Source organism: Rattus norvegicus, chromosome 2, assembly GCF_021556685.1.
Source record: "Rattus norvegicus strain SHRSP/BbbUtx chromosome 2, alternate assembly SHRSP_T2T, whole genome shotgun sequence".
NCBI lineage: Eukaryota > Metazoa > Chordata > Mammalia > Rodentia > Muridae > Rattus > Rattus norvegicus.
The window spans coordinates 248,905,347-248,931,711 of record NC_141535.1 but is presented as its reverse complement, the minus strand read 5'-3'; the positions used below and the strand labels follow the sequence as shown (position 1 = coordinate 248,931,711).

Here is a 26,365-nt window from a genome sequence, read left to right as displayed (position 1 = left end):
TATAAATCCCATTTATTGCCACCCCCCATATTCTCCTGCACTGGGGGTCCAAACTTGGCAAGGGCTTCCCCTTCCCCTGGTGCCCCAACAAGGCTATTCTCTGCTACATATGCAGTTGGAGCCCTGGGTCAGTCCATGTATAGCCTTTGGGTAGTGGTTTAGTCCCTGGAAGCTCTGGTTGGTTGGCATTGTTGTTATGGGGTTGCAAGCTCCTACAACTCTTTCAATACTTCCTCTAATTCCCCAAAAAAGGGGGTCCTGTTCTCAGTTCAGTGGTTTGCTGCTAGCATTGACCTCTGTATTGGACATGCTCTGGATTTGTCTCTCAGGAGAGATTTATATCCAGCCCCTTTCAGCATGCATTTTGTAGCTTCATCAATCTTATCTAGTTTTGGTGGCTGTGTGTCTGTCTGTGTGTGTGTGTGTGTGTGTGTGTGTGTGTGTGTGTGTGTGTGTGTGTGTATATATATATATGGGCCACATGTGTGTCAGGCTCTGAATGGCTGAATGTGTGTCACTGCTCTAAACTTGGCTTCCATATTTCCTCCTATGGATATTTTTCCCTCTTTTAAGAAGGAGTAGGAGTATCCGCATTTTGGTCATCTTACTTCTTGAGCTTCCTGTGGTCTGTGGATTGCATCTTGGGTAATTCGAACTTTTTGACTAATATCCACTTATCAATGAATACATACCATGTGTGTTTTTCTGTGATTGAGTAACCTCACTCATGATGATATTTTCTAGTTCATTCCATTTGCTTATGAATTTCATGAAGTCATTGTTTTTGATAGCTGAGTAGTATTCCACTGTATAGATGTACCACATTTTTTGAATCCATTCCTCTGTTGAAGGGCATCTGGGTTCTTTCCAACTCCTGGCTATTATAAATAAGGCTGCTATAGTGAAGCATGTGTCTTTGTTATATGTTGGAGTATCTTTTGGGTATCTGCCCAAGAGGGGTATAGCTGGATCCTCAGGTAGAGGAATGTCCAATTTTCTGAGGATTCTCCAGACTGATTTCCAGAGTGGTTCTACCAGTTTGCAATCCCACCAACAATGGAGGAGTGTTCCTCTTTTTCCACATCCTCGCCAGCATCTGATGTCCTCTGAGTTTTTGATCTTAGCCATTCTGACTGGTGTGAGGTGGAATCTCAGGGTTGTTTTGATTTGCATTTCCCTGATGACTAAGAATGTTGAACATTTCTTTAGGTGATTTTTGGCCATTTGATAATCCTCAGGTGAAAATATTTTGTTTAGCTCTATACCCCATCTTTTCCATCTTTATTAAATTGGGTATTTCTTATTTACATTTCAAATGTTATTTCCTTTCCCGGTTTCCCTGCCAACATCCCTTAACCCCTCTCCCTCCCATTCTATATGGGTGTTTCCCTCCCAATCCTCCCCTCCAATTACCACCCTCCCCCAACAATACTTTTCACTAGGGATCCAGCCTTGGCAGGATCAAGGGGTTCCCCTTCCACTGGTGCCCTTACTAGGCTATTTATTGCTACCAATGACATTGGAGCCTAGGGTCAGTTCATGTATAGTCTTTGGGTAGTGGCTTAGTCACTGGAAGCGCTGGTTGCTTGGCATTGTTGTTCATATGGGGTCTCGAGCCCCTTCAAGCTCTTCCAGTTCTTTCTCTGATTCCTTCAACGGGGGTCCTGTACTCAGTTCAGTGGTTTGCTGCTGGCATTCACCAATGAATTTGCTGTATTCTGGCTGTCTCTCAGGAGAGATCTACATCCGGTTCCTGTCAGCCTGCACTTCTTTGCTTCATCCATCTTATCTAATTGGGTGGCTGTATATGTATGGGCCACATGTGGGGCAGGCTCTAAATGGGCATTCAGCCTCTGTTCAAGACTTTGCCTCCCTATTTCCTCCCAAGGTTATTCTTGTTCCCCTTTTAAAGAAGGAGTGAAACGTTTGCATTTTGGTCATCCTTCTTGAGTTTCATGTGTTCTGTGCATCTAGGGTAATTCGAGCATTTGGGCTAATAGCCACTTATCAATGAGTGCATACCATGTGTGTTTTTCTGTGATTGGGTTACCTCACTCAAGATGATATTTTCCAGTTCGATCCATTTGCCTATGAATTTCATAAAGTCATTGTTTTTGATACCTGAGTAATATTCCATTGTGTAGATGTACCACATTTTCTGTATCCATTCCTCTGTTGAAGGGCATCTGGGTTCTTTCCAGCTTCTGGCTATTATAAATAAGGCTGCTATGAACATAGTGGAGCATGTATCTTTGTTATATGTTGGAGCATCTTTTGGGTATATGCCCAAGAGAGGTATAGCTGGGTCCTCAGGTAATGCAATGTCCAATTTTCTGAGGAACCTCCAGACTGATTTCCACAATGGTTTCTGTACCTCATTTTTAATAGGGTTATTTGGCTCTCTGGAGTCTAACTTCTTGAGTTCTTTGCATATTTTGGATATAAGCCCTCTAAGATGTAGGATTGGTAAAGATCTTCCCCAATCTGTTGGTTGCTGTTTTATCCTAATGACAGTGTCTTTTGCTTTACAAAAGTTTGCAGTTTTATAAGATCCCATTTGTCGACTCTTGATCTTAAAGCATGAGCCACTGGTGTTTTGTTCAGGAAATTTTCTCCAGTGCCCATGTGTTCGAGACTCTTCCCCACTTTTTCTTCTATTAGTTTGAGTGTATCTGGTTTGATGTGGAGGTCCTTGATCCACTTGGACTTAAGCTTTGTACATGGTGATAAGAATGGATCGATTTGCATTCTTCTACATGCTGCCCTCCAGTTGAACCAGCACCATTTGTTGAAAATGCTATATTTCTTCCATTGGATAGTTTTAGCTCCTTTGTCAAAGATCAAGTGGCTATAGGTGTGTGGTTTCATTTCTGGGTCTTCAATTCTGTTCCACTGATCTATCTGCCTGTCTCTGTATCAATACTATACAGTTTTTATGACTATTGCTCTGTAATACTGCTTGAAGTCAGGGATAGTGATTCCCCCAGAAATTCTTTTATTGTTGAGTATAGTTTTCACTATCCTGGGTTTTTTGTTATTCCAAATGAATTTGCAAATCACTCTTTCTAGCTCTATAAATAATTGAGTAGGAATTTTGATGAGGATTGCATTGAATCTGTGGATTGCTTTTGGCAAAATGGCAATCTTTACTATATTAATCCTGCCAATCCACGAGCATGGAAGATCTTTCCATCTTCTGAGATCTTCCTCAATTTCTTTCTTCAGAGACTTGAAGTTCTTGTCATACAGATCTTTCACTTGCTTGGTTAAAGTCACACCAAGATATTTTATGTTATTTGGGACTATTGTGAAGGGTGTCATTTCCTTTATTTCGTTCCCAGCCTGTTTATCCTTTGAGTAGAGGAAGGCTACTGGTTTGTTTGAGTTAATTTTATGCCCCAACACTTTGCTGAAGCTGTTTATCAGGTTTAGTAGTTCTCTGGTGGAACTTTTGGAGTCACTTAAATATACTATCATATCATCTGCAAATAGTGATATTTTGATTTTTTCCTTTCCAATCTATATCCCTTTGATCTCCTTTCGCTGTCTGATTGCTCTGGCTAGGACTTCGAGTACTATATTGAATAAGTAGGGAGAGAGTGGGCAGCCTTGTCTAGTCCCTGATTTTAGCGGGATTGCTTCAAGTTTCTCTCCATTTAGTTTGATGTTAACTACTGGTGTGCTGTATATTGCTTTTACTATGTTTAGATATGGGCCTTGAATTCCTGATATTTACGGGACTTTTATCATGAAGGGGTGTTGAATTTTTTCAAATGTTTTCTCAGCATCTAATGAAATGACCACGTGGTTCTTATCTTTGAGTTTGTTTATATAGTAGATTACATTGATGGATTTTCGTATATTAAACCATCCCTGCATCCCTAGGATGAAGCCTAGTTGATCATGATGGATGATCGTTTTGATGTGTTCTTGGATTCAGTTGGCAAGAATTTTATTGAGTATTTTTGCGTCAATACTCATAAGGGAAATTGGTCTGAAGTTCTCTTTCTTTGTTGGGTGTTTGTGTGGTTTAGGTATAAGAGTAATTGTGGCTTCACAGAAGGAATTTGGTAGTGCTCCATCTGTTTCAATTTTGTCTATTTTAACTGCAGCCAAGGATGTCATAGAATGCTGGAATTTTTATTCCACTCTCACATCCATTATATCCTACAAGCAATCTTCATGGCAGGTTTTGTGAACAATAATTGGCCCTTCAGTGATGAGTTTCATTCTTCCTCCTTGAACCCCGATGAAGTGTAAGGGCATATAAACTTACTTCCCAATATAGAAGGCCCTAATCCAATTTTGCTGAGGTTGTATAACCAGGAGACCTTTGAGCAAGAATATTGTGAGATGTGAAGGCAGAGCGTGATATACCTCCAAACCAAGAACTTTACAGGGTGTTACTGAGGCTGGAACAGATCATGAAACACACTTTTTCTCATGGCCAATGGTAGAAGCCAAATGTCCCAAAGCCTTGGTCTTAGACTTTTGATCTCCAACACTGTGAGGCTAAGTAGTATCTGTTTACGTTACTCAGTGGTTCTCTGTCCCAGCAACCACAGTCAACTAAACACCTTTCCCTGTGAGTCTGGCAGATAGTCTTCCCACACTGTGTTCTATCTCTGCCCTACTCTAGTGCACAATGTTTACTCTTAGTGGCCTCAAGAGTCAGTCTGAAAACTGAGGGCCATTTTACAAATGGGCATTGTTCCTTCTTGCTCTGGCCTTCTAAAGGACGAGGAAGGAGGTCAAGACTGTTTCTCCTCCCCTGGAAAACCCTCAAAATGATGTGTAACTATTATCTGGATGAATTCCAATATTGAGACTCATGTGCTGGAGGTGAGAGCCTAGGCCTTTAAGTGATCAGAGCCAGGGTGTACCCCAGTGGCATCACAAGATGTCAGCCAGAGACATTTGGGTAGAGGAATAAGAAGTCTCTTTGATATTGAGGTGGGAGAGGCTGCTGCAGATTAAGAGACATACTGAAGTCAAGCCACTTCTTAGAAAATAGAAAGGGAGGCATTGATGACAGAAGGGCAGCGAGCAGCACCTTGACTCCTGAGGGAATCTGTAGCTTTTCCTTGGTTCCTTCTCTCAGGATCACATTTGACAAGGGAGTGGATTTGAGGCGGTTCACATGAACAGGTTGCTGACAGCCACTATGAGAGGCTCTTACTCAGTAGGTCTGAAATGGTACCTTCCAGCCAGTGCTAAGGTACAGGTCAAAGTATGATGATTAAGAACACACTGGGGCTGGAGAGATGGCTCAGCTGTTAAAGGGTAGGCTCACAACAAAATATAAGAACACACTGTAATTATGATGCAGGCCTTCCCAGTAGGAAGAATCATCTGGGGAAAATTCATTTGATAAAAACGCAAAATTTCAGACTCCATACCAAACTGACTCACAACCTCAAGAGAAGCCAGACTCTGGTCTAAACAGCCCTGAGTGACTTGTTTAAGTGATAGGTTTGGTGATATCATATTTAATCCCCATGAGCTCCCTTAAGCATCTATCATTTTTCTGATTGGCGCAAATCTGTCTTGTAATCTAGTATGGTGAGAGTGTTATCCAGAAATCCTGAGGGATGCCCTATTGTACATCATGTAAGGATGGTTTGGACATCAAGACAGCTGGGATTGTTGTTTCTGTTCACATTTTTATGTTTAGTTGCTGTATGACATTCTGTTCTTTCTTTTATTAGTAAGGATTTGTTGAGTGCAAGCTCCTAACAGACACATCAGACAGTGGGAAGAAGGCAGTCCTCACCTTGAACTGTAAGAATGATAGGCAGATGAACCCACAAATCATAATGCAGAGGTTTTTGGGTTTTTCTTTTTTAAGGAAAGAAACTGAGTTAGGGTATGCAGTAGTTGAGTGCTTGTTTAGCAAGCAGGAGGCCCTAAGCTTGATTTCAGTTAGCAAAGAGAGAAAAAGATCCCTTGGAGGAGAGTTAGGATATTCCACATAGGAATAAGGAGGGAGTGCCCCGTGTTTAGAGACAGCAGGTGCAAGTTATCTTCACTAGACAACAAGATGGAGATACAAGAGAGAGGGCTGTAGAAACCTCCATGGGGTGCATTCCCTGGTTTAAATTTTATCCTGAATCTCATGGGAAAACAATGCAAATATTAAGAAAGAAAATCACAGGCAGGCTTGAAATTGTGAATAAAACATGGCTCTGGTAGCAGATGTAGAAGATGATCCGAGGATCCAAGATTAGAAGTCAGCCCCTGTCAGGGTCATTCAGGTGGGTAATGAAGGAGGCTCAGAGTGGATCCTGGTGGAGACAGAACTGAGAGGACTGTGCTGAACTGAGTATTTAGTGAGCTCTGGAAAACAGATGCGTTCGAGATTTTATTTCTTCTTCCCAAGGCCACCTACCTTTCCCCCATATTTCCTTAGTATGACATTTACCTCCTTACATTCATATCCTTTACCTCCCAAGCCCCAGCCACACCTTTCTCACTTGCTTTAGAACACTCAGCGAGCTATTTATAACTGTTTATAGAGCTCTTTATAACTGTTTAGAGTTATTTATAACTATTTATTGTGAGTCATTTACAGCTATTTATAGAGAGATTATCACGCCACAAGACTGATTAAATCTTCCAATTTTTATCATCCTCCTGGCTTTTATCTTTCACTGATGTTGGGAACCTTTGCCCAGCTTCATGCTAACACATCACTGACATGGGTTCTTTGTACATATCCCCCTTCTCTCAACCCTCAGAGCACACACCCCCTCCCTCCAGCCACTGGCCAGATCATTTCAGTGATTATTTCTCATGCTCTAATATATAACTGGAAACTTGAGTTGTTTTCCCAAAGTGTTGCTCTAGACACATTACATGTGTAACTCTAAGGCCCTGAAATAAATTTGGCATTCAAGCTAAAAGTTAAACTGACAAACCATGTAAAGCCATAACTGTCATTCACCAAAGGATTAAACTAAACACTGGCACTCATTTGACAACACCTGATGCGCTTATTTATGAAAACAAATCACTGCACTATAGTCTAAAACCCTTTAAAATGTGTCCTTTCTCTTGTTCTCTTAGATGCTCCCTTTATCTTTTATACCTTGTATCCTCTGCCTTCTGTGGCTAAAATTCACAGGTGTCAAGAAAAGGCATAAACCCAGGTAAATGTTCTCTTACACATAGACCTGCATTTATTCACTTTCTATAAGCATAGTTACCCCATAATAAAACACATTCATGATTGCTTTCTGAAAGAATCATGCCCAAACTTAAAGACTGCCCCAGTGGTCCAAGGTCAAAGAGGGCATATGTAAGGCACATTCTATCGGTAAGTTGTCATATGCTATATGTTTATTCAGAAGCAAGTTGCATAAGCCAGTTGCTCCTTCCACTACAGACTCAAGCTTGTTTGTGTCAAGAGTCTTCCAACCCTGTCCGGAGTCAGGCTGGTCCATGGCTTTGCAGTAGGGAGGGGAAGAACAGCCAATGGTTTCAAACATTAAAACAAAACAGAACCTATGCCCTTAAGAATGTCATTTCCAACCAAGATTAGCATTGTTTATCCCATATGAAAATGTCTACAGTGGGAATGGGAACCTTATCCACAGAAAGAAAGCTCATTAGGAACTCCAGCTGATTCCCCAGCTTCTCCAGTTGGTGTCTGGAAGATATTGTAAAGCATTTAGTTTAATCACAGAATCTTTCTCCCATTGGCTGTTTCACTTGGAAGTCTCACTCAAAGGGACCATCTACTCTGCCTGGGAGAACTTGGGAACTCCATCTGTCTGCTTCAGCAGGGATCCCTCAGTCTCCTTCTGCTGGGTGTTTGTAAGCCCCAATATGATGATGTCCCTTTTGCTTGTTGTCTCAGTTGTGCTCCCTCAGTCATCTCTGCTGGATGCTATGAGCACTGAGTCTGATATTTGGCTCAGCTGTTTCTCTTTATATGCTTCTGACTTGCACTCTTACCTTCTTTTGCTATGTGGCGAATAAACTCATTCATTCAAAACCCAGAGCACAGTTCTTGTAGATCACTCTGGGCTGGGTAGACAAGAAGCTAGAGGGTAAAAGCCCAGGAGGTCTTCAGCATCACTCACATGTGCTACAGTGAGATCGTGGACAACCGTGTCTTCAGTGGTTACTTCTGCATGTCTGGTTCCAGCAGCACTGAGTCCATTGGATCACAAGGTTTGTAAAGCACAGGCTCTGCCCTCAGGAAACTCATGACACGGCCAGTATTAAAAAACAGCTATAAAGGTTATTAGAATGGGTTTCACACAAATTACCTTTATATAAAAAAAATCAGATAATGGAAACCAAACCTTAAGACTTGGATAAAACAAGAACCACTTTCATCTACATTGTGTGCCTAGATTTTAAAAATCAACAAAACATTTAGTAAACCTTGGATTCCTGAAACGCATATACACAAATGTTTCAAGACACCAAGGATACAGTTAAGTCATCATAGTAACTACAGCAGAGTGAACAGAACCTTAAGACACCCACATTATGACAGCTATCTTAATATGCCTCAAATACATTCCTAACTATTGAGGGTATGGAAAGGCAGTGTTACTTTAAATACATTCTATAGTTTTCTTATAACTTTCATTTCATGTTTTTCTTAATTTTTGGCTTTTCTTATAAATAACGAAAGAGCAGACCAACTAAACTCTGAGTTTTAATACATTTTGTCGCTACTCTAAATAACTGCAAGACATGTATCTACACATACCTATCCAGGGTAATAGATCTACCTTTCTCTATCTTCCTGTGGAGACTGTAACAAATACAGTTTCTAATGAAAGCCAAGTCTCCCGAGACAAGCACAGATGCTTCCTGTTGCCAGGTCCTGAGGACAGGCTTAAAAAACTTTCCTCTTATCCTGGCCTCATACTGCAGAAGCAGCCTAAAGGATATTTACTTTACTTGTTTTGATTTGCACTGGTTTGTGCTGGTGCAAGAGGACAGTAGTCCTCCTGCAGGAAGCAATCACAGAACAAATTACATGCAATATACTACACAGGACACAGTAGACATATGTAACATGCAATATGTCACACATAATAACTTACATATATGTAATACATTATAAAGGGCCATTAACACGATTCATGTAGTATCTTATACAAGTATCTTACATATATCCAATACATAATATATTACAAAGAACCCAGTACATGCATGTGAAAAGGAGCAAGAACGCACGTCTACACATCCACTTAGCATATTAATGTTGCACAGTTTTGTATGTCTAACCCTAAGCTTTGTGACTGGTCTTACGATTGGTTTAAACCTACTGATCAATTCCACCAGGGTAGCAGCTGAGTGGGACTTGTTTCATTTGGAGGATTAGCCCTTGTTGTAACCGTATAGCATATGGATGAGAGTGTTTACTGATGATATTAATGATGATGGCCTTAAAAATTAATTGACATGTCACCAAACCACAGCACGAGTAAACATTATAGGAACTCAGCATTTAAGGTGAATCCAGTCAGCAATAGTAATTTATCTGAACTAAAAACCAAAGTATCTTTGAACTCTTCAGTTTTGCTGAAAACCTAAAACTGCACTGAAAATGAACAAAAGGAGCACTACCTAATCTGTTCTTTGAAGCCACAGTTATGCTTATACCTAAACCACACAAAGACCCTACAAAGAAAGAGATCTTCAAACCAATTTCCTTTCATGAATATCAATGCAAAAATACTCAATAAAATTCTTGCAAACTGAATCCAAGAACACATCAAAATAATCATCCATCATGATCAAGTAGGCTTCATCCCAGGGAGGCAAGGGTGGTTCAATATATGGAAATCCATCAACATATTCCACTATATAAACAAACTCAAGGAAAAAAAACACATGATAATTTCATTAGGTGTTGAGAAAGCATTTGACAAAATTCAACAACCCTTCATGATAAAAGTCCTGGAAAGATCAGGAATTCAAGGCCCATGCCTAAACATAGTAAAAGCCATATACAGCAAACCAGTAGCCAACATCAAACTAAATGGAGGAAAACTTGAAGCAATCCCACTACAATCAGGGACTTGACAAGTCTGCCCACTCTCCCTACCTATTAAATATAGTACTCAAAGTCCTAGACAGAGCAATTAGACAACAAAAGGAGGTCAAATGGATACAAATTGGAAAGGAAGAAGTCAAAATATCACTATTTGCAGATGATATAATAGTAAAATTAAGTGACCCCCAAAAATTCCACAAGAGAACTCCTCCAGCTGATAACTTTAGCAAAGTGGCTGGGTATAAATTTAAATCAAACAAATCAGTAGCCTTCCCTACTCAAAAGATAAACAGGCTGAGAAAGAAATTAGGGAAATTACACCCTTCACAATAGTCACAAATAATATAAAATACCTTGGTGTGACTCTAACCAAGCAAGTGAAAGATCTGTATGACAAGAACTTCAAGTCTCTGAAGAAAAAAATCGAAGATGATCTCAGAAGATCTCAGAAGAATCCTGCTCATGGATTGGCTGGATAAATGTAGTAAAAATGGCCATCTTGCTGAAAGCAATCTACAGATCCAATGTAATCCCCATCAAAATTCCAACTCAATTCTTCATAGAGTTAGAAAGAACAATTTTCAAATTCATATAGAATAACAAAAAACCCAGGATAGCCAAAACTATTCTCAACAATAAAAGAACCTCTGAGGGAATCACCATCCCTAACTTCAAGCTGTATTACAGAGCAATAGTGAAAAAAAGTATGGAATTTGTACAGAGACAGACAGGAAGACCAGTGGGATAGATTTGAAGACCCAGAAATGAACCCACATACCTATGGTCACTTGATCTTTGACAAAGGACCTAAAACCATCCAATGGAGAAAAGAGAGTGTTTTCAACAAATGGTGTTGGTTCAACTGGGGGTCAGCATGTAGAAGAATGCAGATCGATCCATTCTTATCACCATGTACAAGGCTTAAGTCCAAGTGGATCAAGGACCTCCACATCAAACCAGATACACTCAAACTACTAGAAGAGAAAGTGGGGAAGAGACTCAAACACATGGGCACTGGGGAAAATTTCCTGAACAGAACACCAATGGCTTATGCTTTAAGATCAACAGTAGACAAATGGGACCTCATAAAACTGCAAAGCTTCTGTAAAGCAAAGGACACTGTCATTAGGACAAAACCAACAGATTGGGGAAGATCTTTACCAATCCTACATCCAATAGAGGGCTAATATCTATTATATACTAAGAACTCAAGAAGTTAAAATCCAGAGAATTAACCCTATTAAAAATGGGGTACTGAAAAAAATGGGGTACCGAGCTAAACAAAGAATTATTAACTGAGGAATATTGAATGTCCGAGAAGCACCTAAAAAAATGTTCAACATCCTTAGTCATCAGGGACATGCAAATGAAAACAACTCTGAGATTCAATTTCACACCAGTCAGAATGGCTAATATCAAAAATTCAGGTGACCGCAGATGCTGGTGAAGATGTGGAGAACACTCCTCCATTGTTGGTGCGATTGTAAACTGGTACAACCACTCTGCAAATTAGTCTGGAGATTCCTTAGAAAATTTGACATAGTAATACCTGAGGACCCAGCTATACCTCTCTTAGGCATATAGCCAAAAGATGCTCCAACATATAACAAGGACACGTGCTCCACTATGTTCATAGCCGCCTTATTTATAATAGCCAGAAGCTAGAAGGAACCTAGATGTCCTTCAAGAGAGGAATGGATACAGAAAATGTGGTACATCTACACAATGGAGTTCTGAGTAGCTATTAAAAACAATGACTTTGTGCAATTCTTTGGCAAAAGAATGGAACTAGAAAAAAAAATCATCCTGAGTGAGGTAACCCAATCACAAAAGAACATACATTGTATGTACTCACTGATAAGTGGATATTAGCCCAAAAGCCCAGATTACCCAAGATACAATTCACAAATAACATGAAGCTCAAGAAGAAGGAAGACCAGAGTGTGGATGCTTCAGTCCTTCTTAGAAGGGGAACAAAATACTCATGTGAGAAAATATGGAGACAAAGTGTGGAGCAGAGACTGAAGCAAAGGCCATCCAGAGATTGCCCCACCTGAGGATATATCCCATATACAGTCAGCAAACCCAGACACTATTGGGGATGCCAAGAAGTACATGCTGACAGGAGCCTGATATAGCTGTCTCCTGAGAGGCTCTGCCAGAGCCTGACAAATACAGAGGGGGTGCTTGTAGCCAACCACTGGACTCAGAATAGGGTCTCCAATGGAGGAGTTAGAAAAAGGACTGAAGGAGCTGAAGGGGTTTGTAACTCTATAGGAAGAACGACATCAATAAACCAACCAGACACCGCCCCCCACCTAGAAGCCCTCCTCAGAACTCCCAGGGACTAAACCACCAACCAAAGAGTACACATGGAAGGACCCATGGCTCCAGCTGCATATGGCCTTCTTAGACATCAAAGTTAGGAGAGAACCTTGGTCCTGTGAAGGCTGTATGCCCCAGTGCAGGGGAATGTCAGGCAGGGAAGTGGGAGGGAGTGGCTGGGTAGGTAGGGGAACACCCTCATAAAAGGAAGGGGAGGGGAGATGGGATAGGGGGTTTCTGGAGGAGAAAACAGGAAAGAGGATAACATTTGAAATGTAAATACAGAAAATATCCAATAAAAGAAAAAGCAAACAAACAAAACAAAACAAAGAAACAAAAAACCAGCATCATGCTTTCTCTCATCAAAATTCACAGCAATCACAAGAAGGCCAGTCTGGTGTCTGAGAATCACCATCACCTTTGTCAAGCATTTCCAGTTACTGCAATATTATTACTTTTGCATAAGGAGGTTTACATTATTGCATTGAACTTGTTTGTTTGGATACAGATGCATTTAAATCAGAAAGTTAACATGAAACTTCCTCAGCTGAATGGTTATATGGAAGCAGCTTCCCACCAAATTCCTTTCTATTATAAACTGGGAGTCCTGTGTGTAAATGTCACCCCGTGGATAATTTACTAGGTATCAAACATGATAATATGACACTAGGAGGTTGCTAAAGAAAATATAAGAGAAGGGGCTCCTAGACACTGTTTTTCAGGGAAAAATGACATGCCCAATGAAATTGCTTAAGGAACAGTGTGGTGTAATACCATGGGCTTTGAGTAGTGTCAGGACCAGGGTACATTCGAGGACACACAAAGGTGTGAATTGTCCGAGGACCAAGATAAGGTGAGAAGGTGGGAATTGGGAAAGTTCTGTAGAGCTAAAATGATGACAAGGTTCTACAGATAACCATACATACATTAGAAGTGGGTTCTGCCCATGACATTCAATCCTACGAGGTAAAGAAGTCAGTCTGAAGTTGAACTGAAAGTTCATATTGAGCACTTTGAAATAGTTCTAAACACTGTCATGCCTAACTGGTATCTAGCACATTACATACACTTCCTAGATAGTGTGGCAATAACCTTATGGGAAATATGTTTTCGGTTCATTTGAGACCCAGGGGGGACGTGCAGAAGGTTTCTCAAGGGCACAGGGACTTTTCATGGTGTATCAAGAGTCAAATCCAACTTGGCATCAAAGACCACGCAACTGCTACACCATCCAGTCCTATCAGTGGAATGCCATTGCAGTGAATGTTAGCGATGAGACTTGTGGAGAACTGTTCAGAGCCCTCTCTTGTGACAATGAAACAGTAGATGACTGTTTGATACCCACAGAAGTGAGAGGTGGGCATTCCTCTGATGATGGTGTTTACCCTGTGCTCAGTGATGGCCACTGAACTTAAATCTGAGAAGGAAATGGATTCAAAATAAAGCAGTGGGAGTTGACGGCCGATTCACGGAAGGTGTCGTTTAGTTATAGGTGGATGGACTGAGAATGGATGCCCGGTTCAGGATGAAATTACACATCCCAGAGAAGTGGCAGTGTGGCATAGCAGTGCCTAAGCAGACACTGAGTATCTGCTGAAGTAAGAGCTGGACTGGGGGAAGAGGGGCGGAGTCCGAATGTGAGGTGGAAGAAGGAAGAACAGATTGTCGGACTGACAAGCACGTAAGTGTGTACCAGATGGGAGCTATCAAATAACACAAGTATTTTTCAAAGTCCACTATTTCAATGCAGACAAAATCATTTTATTTCATAAAAAAAAGTCACAGACTTAGATGTAGAATAACTGTCACTTAGTAATTTTGCCCTCTCCCCCCTCTTGATTGTGCTGCCTGAGCACAAATTATGAGAAATCTTAAGTAGATAGTAATTCAAAAATAACGTCGAACTGGAATGGTGATTAGCTGGTTTTCCTTCTTAACGGCTCTCACTGAACACTTAGTCACCTAGCTTTGGAACTATTAGTGACACCTGGAATGTGTCTTTAGCTAAACTTCTCCCTTTAAGAAACGGAGAAATCATGTCGTGGTTCCTGAATTACTGGGGGGCCAGTAGTTAAATTAGAAACCTTGTTTCCCAGTCTCACTGAGAAGGACACAGTTCTGTGGTGCCCTACACCTGCTTGGCAAAAAACACTTGCCTTCTCGTGCAGGGTTTTTTATCTTGTGCAGCTCATGGCATGCTAGGTGGACATTTGCTGTCAACACATTGACGCTTCACTGTTAAAAAGCTATGCTGCTTTTTCAGATCTATGTAGTAGAAGCAGACTATCAAATACATGAAGGTATCCATGTCCATAAAGGTTCTGGAAGCTGGAGATGGAGGCACTTCTGCACTGAGTCTCTCTGTGCTGCTCTATGCAGTCTTGCCCCCCTTCTTAAGTGCAGAGTCCTTCACAGGAACCAGCTAATGGCCAGACTTTCAGATTATCATAAGAAAGCTTGTCTCGGTGTGTTTAATGGCAAGGAAAACTTAAAATATGAGGCCGAAAGAAGATACAATCCAAAATGATTCAGTTATCCTTCCCTGGGGGAAGAAATTCTCATACTCAGGGAAGCAGGTATTGCAATGAAACTCCGCTTCAGGTTGTTCATCATCTGTTAAAACAGAGAGAGAACTGTGAGTATGTTAGGAAAGATTGTTAATATGTTTGTGTGTAAAAATGAAAGCAGCACATAAATAAGAAATCCATGTGTCGTGTACAGGCAAAACAGGTGTGCAGAAATTAGGTGTGTTTCATAAATAAAGCCAATTATGGGTCCATCAGATACAGTTTAGCACACAAGTCCCAATAAGTATATAATTGTGATTTTAAAAGTAGGAAGAGTGTCATCCAGTACCTCGTAAAATACAGACTCCCACCAACCCGACAAAGTCTTCTGCTAGGTAAGACAATGTGTCAGTGCTTGAAGTAGACTGCTTCGAGAAGCAACTCACTCACAGAATTTCAAATCTCTAATTCTTTTTAGAAGACATTTTGACTGCATGTGGTTTTCAAGAGCGTTATAGCTCACACATAGCACACTCCTTGAACATCTTCTTAAGCTGAAAGAAAATGCGAACGTAAGAAGAAGCAATCTCGTGGCTGAGTGTGATGCCTGTAATTCCAGCACTCAGGAGGCTGAGAGAAGAGAATCTGGAATTCAAGGCAATTGGCTCCCTAGAGTTTGAGGTTGTCTAGGACTGCAGAAGACCCTGCCAAACTAACTAACTAACTAACTAACTAACTAAAACAACAACAAACCACACCGACTAAAAAAGGCAGCAACTACAAATGCCTTCACATTCTGTCTTGCAATTACAGTGTAGATACTTGCCATGGTGCCCAGGGTAATTGCAGATCCTGGTTGAGGGAGCTGCTGTGTGCTCCTTGATAAGCTCTTGTGTATACAATATATTAACTTTCTAAAATATTTGCAAATAGTCTTAGAAGTGCATATTTTACATTAAAGAAACAAGAACAATGTTCTTTCAAAGCACATGTAGTAAACGCCTAAAAATGTATGCCATAGACGTACCAGACAGACTTTTTAGAGTGTACAGAGAGAAACTAGAGAGATGGCTCAGCAGTTAAGAGCACTTTCTGCTATTGCAGAAGTTCTGAATTCAGTCAGTTCCAAGCTTTGCTATTGGGTACCTCATAATCACCTCTAACTCCAGTTCCAAGGGATCCTTTGCCCTCTACTGGCTTCTGCAGGCATCTGTACTCACATAGACACACAGACACATACACACTGAGACACACATATACACACACATGCACATGCAAATAGGAGCACACGCACACACACATAAACATACACACTCGTGCACACACACACATGCATGCACACAACACATGCACCACCAAACATGCACATGCACCCATGCCTGTACATACACTCACACAGACACATGCACCAGACATATAGCTAACAAATTATTTTTTAATAACCTTGCAGATACACTCACACAGACACATGTGTAGACATAAACACACTAAAAAATGATTTTTAAAAAGCCTAAGACGAAACTAATAACAACAAAAAGATGGAAATAAGTTACCCTCTGTCTTCCCTTCATGCCACTTAACAATAGAGAGACACAATGTGCCCAGGATAGCAATTTGATCTCACAGATGCTAAATAAAGGACATGGAGGAAAAAGAAATTGTTGGTTTCATGACATTTAGAAATACTTAGTTTAGTTTGTGTGTATTCGTATGTATATGTGGAGTGCGTATTTGTGTTCTTGTGCACATGTATAAGTATGGTGCCCTTAGAGTCCAGAAGAAGGAAGAGGGAGTCAGATCCCTGAAGTTAGAGTTGCAGGCAGTTGTAAGTCCCCTAACATGGGTGCTGAGAACTAAGCCCAGGTCCAGTACAAGAGGTGTCTGTGTTCTGAACCACTGAGCTATCCCCACAGCTCCAGTCTTATAACTTTTAAGCTTTTCCATAGTCCAACAGCATAATTTTGCTGGTATAGTTCCCAACTTCATAAAAATCATATTTAGTTTCTTTTCCTGAAAGATTGAGGTGATTCCCCATCATCACAATCAGGAGGTGATAAAGGGCAAAGACATTAAACTCTTGAACATCCACATTCATAGTAACACTGTGTACTGAGAAGGGGTATTTTCAGAGAATGAAACAAAGCACGCTGGCTTTCGACTTAATAAACCAAATGTACTGTCATTAAAAACAATAAGACCCTTCCCTTCATACCCTCTCTTTTGGATATAGGCTATAGACCAAAATCAAGCTGGTAGACTTCATTTAGTCTACCTGTGGCTCTGGAGTCCCTAACAGACATGGCAAAGAGTGTTGGGGAAGAACTGATGCTCTAAATTTAAGAGTCATTTTGGTCTTCACTGTGATCTGTTTTCTAGAGTGCTCATTCTCCAAAGGACACAGTTCATACAAATCAAATCAAATCCAAAGAGGAACTGAGAATGAGCTAGCCATGTGGCAGAAACATTGGGTTCTGGTGTCTAATTAAGACATTGACCCAGACATAAGACACTTGTTATTCATCTTATTATGAACACTCAGTGACACGGTAGAGATGTTGATTTGCCAGGAGACCAAGCTGGAACCAGTCTCAGCTGGCCCTCAGTAAAAGGAAATGTCTGAAGAGTTTTATTTTTCTGGATTAAGGTGTGATAACGTCCAGTTGTGTGTGAGAGAAAGTGTGTGTGTGTGCATTTGTGAGTGTGTGTGTGTGAGGGGGGGAGCAGTGGACAATCTCGAGTGCTGGTCCCCAAGAAACTTTCACTTTTTCATTGAGATGTGACTCTGGGACTTGACGGTGTAGGCCAGTCTAGCTGGCCAGTGAACTTCAGAGACTCTCCTGTCTCCCTCTCTCATCTCTCCTTCACTGAGATAGGTACACATCACACTCGTCTTTTGACATGGGTTATACTGGTAGAACGAAGGTCCTCATGCTTGAAGCAAGCACTAACAGGCTGAGCCATCTTCTCAGCCCTTACTACACATTTTAATTCTCAGAGATACTTTTGCCTTGGTAGCACTGCTGAGACTTGAGCCGAGGGCTAGGAAGCCTCTCCGTCAAGCATGCAGCCTTCCATCTCACCTTTCTAGCTGGTCACTCCACATCAGGACTGAGGAGCCTGGGCAGGGCAAGGAGGTAGAGCTGGAAGCATAGTTGGTGTGGTCCCTGATCTGTGAACAGACAGAGGTGTCAGAGGACAAAGCTACTGACTTTGGCTCTCTTCATCAAATTATGCTCCTTCAACAATGTTGGAAGAAACCCAAAGCTCACACATGGACGAACACTGGTCATGAGAAAAAAAGAAATATGCTTTAGATTATCTTCCCAAGACCATCATACTTCTACCATCGTGCTGAAAACTTAAGACTCAGATTCTACTTCCTCCATGTCCACATCTGAAATGACTTCTAAATCTACACAGTGGCGACCTCAGCACGTGTTCAGCCCTGAATCAAAATGCCTGCAATACAATGGTCTAGAGTCTGCTCCTTACAGCTTAAACTTTCTCATCACTTCTGATTACTCTTAGGAGAAGACTGGAATTCTTAACTAGATATCAACAAACTCTGTTTGGTTTAGCCTCTAGCTGAAAGATTAGCCTCATTTTAAGCATCCCCCTGCTCTGGTATCCTTAGTCTCCACTAGTTACCCTTGAGTGGTACTAACTGAGGCACCCTCTTTCCTCTCAGGGTCTTTGTACCTATTGGTTCATCCTTGCTCCCGTTAGCTGGCTAACTCCTACTCATCCTATAGATCTCGATCTGAAAGCTTGCTTCTTTGTGGCACCATGCAGGACTTTTCCATTATTTAATGTCTGCTGTTAGTCTCTTCGGGAATTTGTTGTTGGACACCAGTGGGCTTTATGAGTATTTGGTACTAAGGGTGAAAGTTCACACAGGAGAGGAATGTCTGCTTTTATTTGCTGCTGTTTCTATGACCTGTAGGTCATGACAGTAAGGGTTTATGGCATAAAGGATGCTGCTAAATTGATGCCTAGCACCTACTCTTAGCAGCAGTGGCAAAGTGCAGCCTAATTCATTGGATGCTGCTGAGAAACTAAAAGACTTCTCATGCTGAAAACATATTTCTCTGTAATTTTCTTACAAGGAGAAGAATAAAATATGAAACTGTTTTGCTGCCCAGAATGTAGGCTTATTCTCAATAAAATCATCGGGACCAGCTGGGACAGCACACCTGTGGGAAACACATGACATCCCTTAGCTTGTCAAGTGAACACTCTGGCTGAGTGAAGGAAACTGGCAAGTTCAGGAAATGGGTGAACTCGTCAGGAAAGTGTGTCTGGATACCTGTGGCATGTCTTTCTTACAATTCCAGAGAAAACAGGAGATCAGTAACATTTTCCACTCAAACACAACTCTGGGTTGGGAACAAACATGGTTTCCCATTTCTCCTTCCAGGTCCTCAGAACCCCCTTTCATTCTTGAAGCTGAAGAAATCCCATCTGGTTGGGTGGGTTCTGACATTAGCCAGCCTTGAGGATCCTTTTGATGGCATTAGGCTAATGGGTCCTTGTTTCATGATGTAAATACACTCGAGCTTGCCACATTTGTTGGCACACTTTAGCAGTAGGCAAGGTTCAGAATCTGGTATCAAACGGCAGAAGAACACTGCTGTGTGGGGCTGAGACAGTATGGACCAATCCCTGTCCATCCATTCAGGCCCACAGTTCATGCACCTAACACAATTCATGAACTTGGAACAGTGAGGTGTTAGTGTGAGCTCATTAATTGTAACATGTTCACCTCCATGCTTAGGACAGAGAGCATAGGTGTGATTGTGAGTGAGGGAAAGTGGATAAAAGCTTTCACTTCCCAATTCTGCTGTAAACTACCACAGAAACAAGCATGGTTATTGAAATGGTTCTATATGGTTACAGCTTTTTTTTTTAACAATGGTTGATTGATAGATGGTTTAACCCAATAATGGCTTTCCTGGTAATGGCTTATCATCCATATTTTTCTTCTCTCAAATACATCTATACCATTTTTAAGACAAACATCAATAAGTTCTAAAGACCTTTCAGTTTTGTTGCAACCAGATAGAGCCTTTGGGCACCCAAGGCACTTAAAGTGCCACCAAGTGGCTTCAAGCATTCCTGTGGATCTTTGTCCTGCCTCTGAGCTCCATGCCACCCCTGCTACCCTCCCCCACAGAGTGAGGCATGTGTAGGAACAGGAAGAACTCTGGAAAAGAAGCAAGACATCAGCCAGTGCCAGATATACACTTTGGCAAACTTTGCTTAGCTGTGAATGGGAGGGCTGCCATTGCATTGAATGGGGCACTCTTGGAAGGGAGTCCTGTGAAAAGCAGTCTTCTCTGACCACTTGTGATCTACTCACCTTAGCTAGGGGCTAAGCTTTTAGACTATGCTAGGAAGCGGTATTTACAAGTTCATTGGCATTTGGGAGGCAGAGGCAGGCAGAGGCAGGCAAAAGCAGGAGACTGGAAGTGTATGGCCAGCCTGGAACTTATTTAGGGTAGAGGAAATGGTAGATGGAGACATTCATCTTAAGTCTACCCTACATTCATGGTACCAGACTCTTGATTTTAATATCATTTTGTGTTTAATTCCTCAAATGTCTCCTGTGGCATCTCCAAAATGGTATGAGAAGCTGCAAATGGGCCTCTCAGACACTTCTGCTCTCCACCCTGGAGTTCAGCCTTTGTGCTACCCAAGAACTTCCTAGACCAAAGCCCCTCACTCTGGCTTTGGGTAAGCTCGTAGGATGGCCAAGTGTCTCCACACCACCAAATGTAATCTACCCAGTTCTCTCTGAGTATAAGAGACCAAAGTTTTCTGTTAAAAGTATACCTTACCGCTTATCTGAAAGTCATATTTCTAGACGTTTTCTGGTAGAGTTTTTATGGAAGTCTTATATACAATATATCATTTAAAATATGGAAAAAACCTGTAACTCATGATGAATATCAAGGGCAGTTTTTAAGAATCCAGATGAAATACCTAACACTATCTACCCAAGGTCAGTTTCCTTGTGGTGACTGTGTTGACATACACTTGCAGATACTTTTACACAACCAGTACTGAATCTTCTCTGTGGGTGTCCTGTGAACCCTGTGGGTTGCTGGAGCTTTGACTGGGGTGATTGACCCCTCCATTTGCACTCCCTCTGTCTATGAGGTGCTGTAGTTAGAGGGCTCTGTCTGTGTGCTCATCAGTTAGCTGACTTATTCCATCCACTTACCTACTCCTGACACCTCAGTGCCAGGATTGTATGCATTGACATTAGCTTCATGTTTTGAAGAGCTCTGAGAAGAAACTTCTAGAATTCTCTCCCAACATCTCTAGTCACCTATGTTTTTATTATAATCATACTTCTCCCATAGCTCCCTCTTCTGCCTCCTGTTCACTGGCTTTCAACCCATTTTGGATATGACATATTCTCTTTGATTCCTTTGTTAAAAAAGCAACCATAATTATTAAATACCTTTCCCCTGACAGACACTGTTATAAACATCTTACCAATATTAAGTCACTGAATTTATCATTATCTTCCCTTGACTCTGGGGGAAACTGAGACATAGATAAGTAGTAGCCCAGGGTTACCTACAAAAGGTGACAGAGCTTGGCTCAAAACACATATGTATAATGATACATTACCAACTTATAGCTAATATATCATGTATACATTGCTTCCTCTTACGGCCATCACTGGATTTCACTCAATATTAATAAAAATTGATCTGTCAGTAACTTTCAATGTTTGTTACCACTACTGGTACTGCAGTTGTCAAGGTAAGTATATCTATGATATAAATTAAGCTCTAAAGTGTAGAAACTTAGCCCTTCCTTTCTGTATAAAAATAATAAAACCTTATTATCTGGAATGAACACATTTTTCTGATGAAGGATAGAGTAAATTTTTTCATGATACTAGGGAGAGAAATTATTCCTTTGGTCAATTAATAATTAATAACTAAACATACATGATAGACATGAAATTAAAGGAATATTTTGGGATGTTGAAATGGAAATCCAAACCCCTCATAGCCAGTGGCTTTTCATATTCCAGACAATAATATGTAGACTATACTGCCTGAATTCTGCTTTGAAGAATGTTTAACATGGAAAACGTCAACAGGGATCAAAAGAAGCAGTAGAAAGGGGATCTAACTTCAGGAGAACTTAGCATGATGAAGTCTGTTCTTAAGTAGTATTAGAACTCACAGCTCATCCCATGGGTGGATCAGCTCTTAGGCACAGGACCAACCACTCTCACAAGGTGGTAATCTTGTGAATATACAAAACTGTACTTTTTAAAGCTAGAAGGAGCTTTAGGGATCATGGAACCCAACTAAATTTACACATGGGGATGTGAAGACAAGTTGTTTTTCTTGTAACAAAGCTGGATTTTGGTAAAGTTTTGTCTGGAATCCAGTTTCCTCATTTTTGTCCCACATGAGACCCAAGAATAGATCTGCAGATTTCATCTACTTATAAACAGCCAAGAGCGTAAACTATTCAGAAAAAAAGAAAAAGGAGAGAGGAAGGGGAAGGACAGAAGCACAGAGGAGGAGGAGATGGTAGAAGGAAGGGTCGGGGAGAGGACAGAGGGGAGGAGAGAGGAGAAGAGGAGAGGAGAATGAAAGCTGACAAGGGAGTTTGCCAGTACTGCTTGTCATGAGCCCAGATGTTCATGGGTGTTTGTTGATGCCCTCTTGAGTGTTTAGCCTCTAGTCTAGCACAACCTAATTACTCTAGGGTGTTTGCATGAGTGATCTTGTGTTTTCACACAGTATCTGTAAGTAAAGATTAGCTCTACTCGTAGGCAAATGTTGTTAATCACGATGCTTCCATGAAGTAAGTGACTTGCTCAAATCTAGATCATGAGCCACAACCAGAAACCAAGTCTTTGGATCCTCATGTGCCATGTCACCTTCCAAAAAGTGTTTAAGTTGGTAAATGATTCTAGAGTGAGGATAAGGACAATGAGCCACCTCAGCTAAGGGACAGGCTCTCAGCAGGTTTGTTGACTCAGTCGTAGTCTTTCCGGCCCAACCTCAGGAAGCTGAGGACCTCCCAGCTCCTCAGAACTTCCTAGTTTCTTCCTGTTCTTCTCAAAATCCAAATCTCTCTGAGAATGAGGAAGAGGGTCTCCATGGCACTGGCTGCTGCAAGCCTGAGGCAGCTGCAGGTGGATTAGCATCTGTCATTTATGTCTGAGGGCTCAGAGCCTCTTCTCACCTTGCAGGTTTCCGGACCGTAGCACTTTTGCTTGAACCTGGGTGTTTTCAGTGGGCCTCTGTGCTTCCCCAGAATACTGACATGCATTCTTAGCAGAGTAAATCTTCAGTACACTGCTCTCGTGGACTAACATAGTTTCACAATGCCTTGACAACTTAGAGAGATGCTAAAGTAAATGTGATTTAGAAGATTTTGGGTTACCTGGGATTTGTAAAGAATTGTGAAGAGGGCTGCAGAGGAAGGGATAAGTTGTAAAAGGCACAGTAGCAGGTCTGAGCCAACACTACCTGTGTCAGTGTTTCTCTTCCTGCTAAGATTGAGTGAGGTTAGTAGTGCCTGGAAAACACAGTGCTCCCTCTTCTTCTGTGTGCCCAAGACTTTCACACACACTGAGGGTCATATGTGGTAGTTGTGTGTCAAAGGCCTGAGAAGGAAGAATGTCCAGGGTGAAACCTATTCCCCTGTAGGAGGAGCCTCCTACAGCAGGAAAAGGCTAAGAAACTGAGCCCTCACCTCTAAACTGCCGAGATCACACCTAGACCATCTCATTACAGGCCCCAAGGAATCTGAGTGCCCAGCACAGCCCTTCATATCACATTATGATCTTCACTTCACATTATGAAGTGAGAAACTTGGTGTTTTCCTTTAAAACCCTGACATCATCACAGAAAGCAAAGAGGACTGCTTGTAAGTGCAAGCTGTGAGCAGTCACACCTGTCCAGAGGCAGGGTCTCAGATAATTCAGTGTTTCTCTGTGAAGGAGTTAACAGTGCTTCCCACAGAGTTTGATAAAAAGTCTTCAGATGCCATGCTTCCACACAGCCAGTCAACTCTGTACTGCTGTGGGTTTTCATTTCCTCTTTAAGTGGTTGTTTTCCAAGAGGATATGCACGCTTTATTTGAACATTGCGTCATTTAAAAATCCATATTGTGAAATACTATGAGAAAAAAGTAAGAGCAATAAAACATCCATATTCCAAGTGGTTAGCTCTGAAATTATATTCATACAAGTGACTCTAAACAGACTGAGTAGATTATGTTTATATATTCAGGTGCATAGGCTTACTCATTATTTAATAATAACAATTAAAGAAAAAGGCTAGAATTCAGGAGAGAGCAAGGGAGAGGACATAGGAAGGTCTAGAGGGAAAAAGGGGGAAAATAATATTTTAATTAAAATATTATAACAAAAATTTCAGACACTATCTAAAGCGAATCATTATAATATAATCTAAATTTAATAACAATTTTTGAATGGATCAATCTTCAAACATTACCTTAATTTTTAAAACATCAACAGGCAAAATATAAAGGAAAGTAAGTCCATATCTCACTATCAAGTTGAAATGATTTATTTGTGTGTCTATCTGTGTATCACGTGTGTATATGTTTATATGCACCTAACTACATGTCTGCGCATCATGTGTATATGTATCTATGTGTGTAAAGCTAAGTATATATGTGTATCATGTATGTGTGAATCTATATGTGCATCATGTCTATATGTGTGTGTACTTAAGTATATGTCTGTGCATCATATGTGTGTATGTATGTGTGTGTAAACCTAAGTATATGTTTGTGTATCATTTGTATGCCCATGAAGGCCAAAAGGTATCATATCTTCTGGAACTGGATTTACATGTGTGAAATGCCATATGGCTCCCCAAAACAGAAGCTGTGTTCTCTGTAAGAGCCATGCTCTTAGATGCTGAGCATCTCTTCAGCATTAATTCTGAAGGAAAGACAGACAGACAGACAGACAGACAGGCAGACACACACACACACACACACACACACACACACACACACACACACCCCTGCTGGGGAATCTCCTTCTATAAACCACAGCACTTTTCTCTTCCTCCTTTATCATCCCTGCCCAATTGTGTGGACACAGGTTCCTTCAGAACACGGCTTTCCTTCCTTTGATCTTTGTTCTAAGTGCCCATATCTGGGCCCTGTGTAAGAAACCCAACAAGCAGTGTTTCCTCCGTGCATTCCTCCTTGATTCCTCTCAGTGATTGACTGTAACCCAGAAGTGAGAGCCAAATAAGCCTTTTCCTGCCCAAATTGCTCTTTGAGGAGGGGTGCTTTCTCATGATAACAAGGAGAAACTAGACCACTCTATGTGATTGTGGGTTAGATTGGAAGGGCTAGTGTTTCTGAATTGCTTGGAACAGAACTGAAAGTGTGCCTGGGGCTCAGGAGTTGAGAGCTCCCTTTCAGCTATGTTGGATATGGTATTTGTTACCCTGTCTGCAATTCCAGGTCCCTGAAGGGGATGTGCATAGCTATCACCTCTGCTGAAGACATACCCACGTGTCTTTCTACACACATTTTATATAAGGATACTGCCCATCACAGTCCAACCTGACTGTGCAGATATGCAAATTCAAGTTATAGAACAGCCTGTGACCTGTGATCTTGCCAATCAAGGAGCCAATCGACTTGATGGTTCATATTTATTGGCAACTAGACAAAGAAACAAACCTCTGTGAGATCTTTGGGGATAAATTAAGGCAGGGAGAACCATCTTGCTGTAAGTAACACCATTCATGAGTCACTCACAGTTATGCGGTACAGAAATGAATGTTAAGAACAAAGCAGGCTGAGCACTGGTGTTCATCTCCCTCTATCCCCTGACTGTACATGCAGTGTGACCTCACATTTCTCACATGTTTTTTGACACAACTTTTATACCATGGGCAATTATTTCCTTGAATTGTGAGCCCAAATAAAACCTGTATTGCTTAAGCTGTTTATGTCAGCTACTTTAACACAACCAGGATGCAGGAAACTAACATGACCAAGATTTCCTCTCTTGAGGATCTGAGCCTGAAAGATAATGACATGGTTTGGATATAAAATGTTGCCCTGGGACTCAGGGGTAGAACCCTTGATTCCAGCATTGGTCCCACCTTCAAGAGGGAGGGTGCACAGCTGGCACAGGTAGGGCACGGAGGAAGACATCTTAAGATGTCTCAGTCTGCTTCCTGGCTTACCGAGTTGTGAAGAGTCCCAGCCATGGGCTCTGCTGTTATGACATCCAACATGTCTTCCCCACCATACCATAATGCACCAGGTCTCTCAAACCATGAGCACAAATCAATCCTTCCTCCAATGAGCTGCTTTCTAGCAGATTTTTCTCACAAAAACAAGAGAAGTGACTAGTGAGAGTTCCTGGAGATTCATGGCCTAGCTATCAACTTTATTGGTAACTTTTCTTGACAAACCAGGAAGTAGAGGACTCAGGCCAGAACTGGGAACTTGCTCCAGTCAGTCCTGCAGC

At 41.3% G+C, this 26,365-nt stretch overlaps 1 protein-coding gene across 4 annotated transcripts in view; it reads right to left on the bottom strand.

The window, feature by feature from the left end:
• Ptger3 (prostaglandin E receptor 3) overlaps positions 1-26,365 on the bottom strand; it is a 151,715-nt gene that overhangs the window by 52,384 nt on the left and 72,966 nt on the right. The window contains exons 3-5 of one of the 4 annotated variants that reach the window (XM_087616297.1): positions 17,934-18,022; positions 15,304-15,407; positions 14,086-14,959 (exon numbers count right to left, since the gene is read on the bottom strand). The exons of 1 other annotated variant lie outside the window; for it this stretch is intronic. In XM_087616297.1, the coding sequence (XP_087472423.1) occupies positions 14,835-14,959; positions 15,304-15,407; positions 17,934-18,022 (318 nt within the window). In that variant the 3' untranslated portion in view covers positions 14,086-14,834. 4 annotated transcript variants of the gene reach the window in all.